General features: G+C 61.5%; 1 protein-coding gene across 1 annotated transcript; it reads left to right on the forward strand.

Annotated features, from left to right (window-relative positions):
- The first annotated feature begins 590 nt into the window (after positions 1–590).
- Positions 591–2,006, forward strand: Fgf4 (fibroblast growth factor 4). Its single transcript, XM_036182556.1, has 3 exons — positions 591–918; positions 1,272–1,375; positions 1,830–2,006. The coding sequence occupies exons 1-3, from the start codon at positions 591–593 to the stop codon at positions 2,004–2,006; spliced, it is 609 nt and encodes a 202-aa protein (XP_036038449.1).
- The last annotated feature ends 347 nt before the right edge of the window (positions 2,007–2,353 follow it).

Consider the following 2,353-nt stretch of genomic DNA (forward strand, 5'->3'; position numbering starts at 1 on the left):
TCCCTCCACCTGGCAGACCCAGAAACTTCCAAGCTTCTGGGACCACTCTAGACTTGCTTTCCCCGAATCGTGCCACACTTGGAGTTTACCCCCTGATAGCCAAGCCGCAGTTGGCTTGCTGCTTTCCACCCTCAGCCCAGGCCAGTTCTTGGCGCACTAGAAAGGATCCAGATTCTGGCGGATCCCCAAGGGTCCCCCCCCTCCCCCGCCGCCGCAAGGAAGGAAAACGGGAGATGCCCTGGGGAGCAAAGAGCCGAGGGGTGGGACCAACAGGTTCCAGTGCTGGGAGGAGCCAAGAGCAAGGGGCTGGGGTCTCTCCAGGTGACAGTAGCCACCGCCCGGCCCGCGCCTCCTCCCCCGGCGGTGATTGGCAGGCAGCCTGCGCCCCGGCTCCCAGGCGACCAGCGCCCCGCGGGCCGGCGAGTAGGAGGGGGCACCGGCTATATATACCGCTGCTCGGCGGGGCTGGGCGCGCGGGGACTGTCCCGCCACCGCCACCGGTCCGTTTGCTCCCGCACCCTCGACCGGCGCGCAGCATTCGCCGGACTCACGGCTCGCCGCTCGAGCGCACGCACGGCCCGCGGGCCGCGATGGCGAAGCGCGGGCCGGCAACGGGGACGCTGCTGCCCGGGGTCCTGCTGGCCCTACTGGTGGCTTTGGTGGGCCGAGGGGCCGCCGCACCCAACGGCACGCGACCGGCCGAACTGGGGCGCGGCTGGGACGGCCTGGTGGCCCGCTCGCTGGCGCGCCTGCCTGTGGCCGCGCAGCCCCCGCAGGCGGCTGTCCGCAGTGGTGCAGGGGACTACCTACTGGGCCTCAAAAGACTGCGGCGGCTCTACTGCAACGTAGGCATCGGATTCCACCTGCAGGTGCTGCCCGACGGCCGCATCGGCGGCGTGCACGCGGACACCGGCGACAGTGAGTGTGGGGCGCGCCGGGAGGGTGGGGACCCGGGCGCGGACTAGATAGAGCTCCGTCCCTTTGGACGCGAGGAGCGCACCCGCTGGCCGGGCCCCGCCTCCCGCCTTCGGAAGCTTGGGCTCCCGGTGCCGAATTCCAGCGCCTTCGCCCGTCGGCACCCACGGGAGACTGGGACAAGTGCCCAGATTGACGCCAGACTTGGGGGCTACCGGCTCTTAGTGCTTGCGCTGGAGACCTTGGGTTTTTCACTCCCACTCACCCCAGCATCGAGATCTCCAGAGGCTTGTAGGTGGGGGTCTGTATGGGCACAGAGTCACCTACGTTTTTCTGACCTGTGTCTCGCCCTCCAGGTCTTCTGGAGCTCTCCCCGGTGCAGCGGGGCGTGGTGAGCATCTTCGGAGTGGCCAGCCGATTCTTCGTGGCCATGAGCAGCAGGGGCAAGCTCTTCGGTGTGGTGAGTACCTGGGGGGTCTGGCTGGGCACCTGCGGAGTCTGGCTGGGCACCTGCTGGGGACAGTGTGCAGGGCTAGCAGAACTGTAAAACCCACACCCCACCCACACGCACGCACTTGTGTCTAGTTACTAGGTCTCAAGGTTTTCAGCCAAAGTAGCCAGAGGTAGACCAAAGGAACTGCCACCCTATTCCTGCCAGCCGTATGTGGGTACTTACTCATCCTAGGAGAGAGGCGGGCCCAGCAGAGATGAGTCCCAACAAGCAGAACTCACTCGCAGCAGGAGATAGCAAGCAGATTGATAGGGACAGGGCAGGTGAGCTGTGCTCCTCCGCCTAGCTTGAGTTTATCACCTCCTTGAAGCCTGGAACAGACAGACTTGACACCCTGCCTAGAAAGACCTCTTGGGCCCCGCCTGCAACAGGTCCCTTGCTCACGCCATGTCCTCTTTCCTAGCCTTTCTTTACCGACGAATGTAAATTCAAAGAGATTCTTCTGCCCAACAATTACAACGCCTACGAATCCTACGCGTACCCCGGCATGTTCATGGCCCTCAGTAAGAACGGGCGGACCAAGAAAGGGAACAGAGTGTCACCTACCATGAAGGTAACCCACTTCCTGCCTAGACTGTGACCCTCCGGAGCCCTGCCTCAGCCTCGGAAGCACACTCTACCCCTCAGGAGGAGCACTTTCTCTCCATGGAGAATTGTTTGCAAAAACAGGTGTAAGATATTTAAATTAATTATTTAAATATGTATATACGGATGCCCAATTATTTAATTCTGTGTATTCTCATTTTCTGGGAGGTGGGGGAAGTGACCAAAAGAACAAAACAGATCCAATGAAGCTCAGACTTTTTTGGTGCAGTGGGATGGACTTCCTTCACTATCAGAGCCCAGGGTGTGCTGCTATTTCATGTGTGAGTCTTAAAACTCGGTGACATCAGATTCCAAGGGTGTCTGGGCCTCTCTGTGTCTGGA

The sequence above is a fragment of the Onychomys torridus genome, chromosome 1, assembly GCF_903995425.1.
Source record: "Onychomys torridus chromosome 1, mOncTor1.1, whole genome shotgun sequence".
NCBI lineage: Eukaryota > Metazoa > Chordata > Mammalia > Rodentia > Cricetidae > Onychomys > Onychomys torridus.

Excerpts from the sequence above, each read along its gene's own strand:
- Fgf4 (XM_036182556.1), top strand. The coding sequence starts at position 591 with ATGGCGAAGCGCGGGCCGGCAACGGGGACGCTGCTGCCCGGGGTCCTG. Across the intron at positions 919-1,271 it reads GCACGCGGACACCGGCGACA|GTCTTCTGGAGCTCTCCCCG; the intron begins GTGAGTGTGGGG and ends CTCGCCCTCCAG. Across the intron at positions 1,376-1,829 it reads GGGGCAAGCTCTTCGGTGTG|CCTTTCTTTACCGACGAATG; the intron begins GTGAGTACCTGG and ends CCTCTTTCCTAG.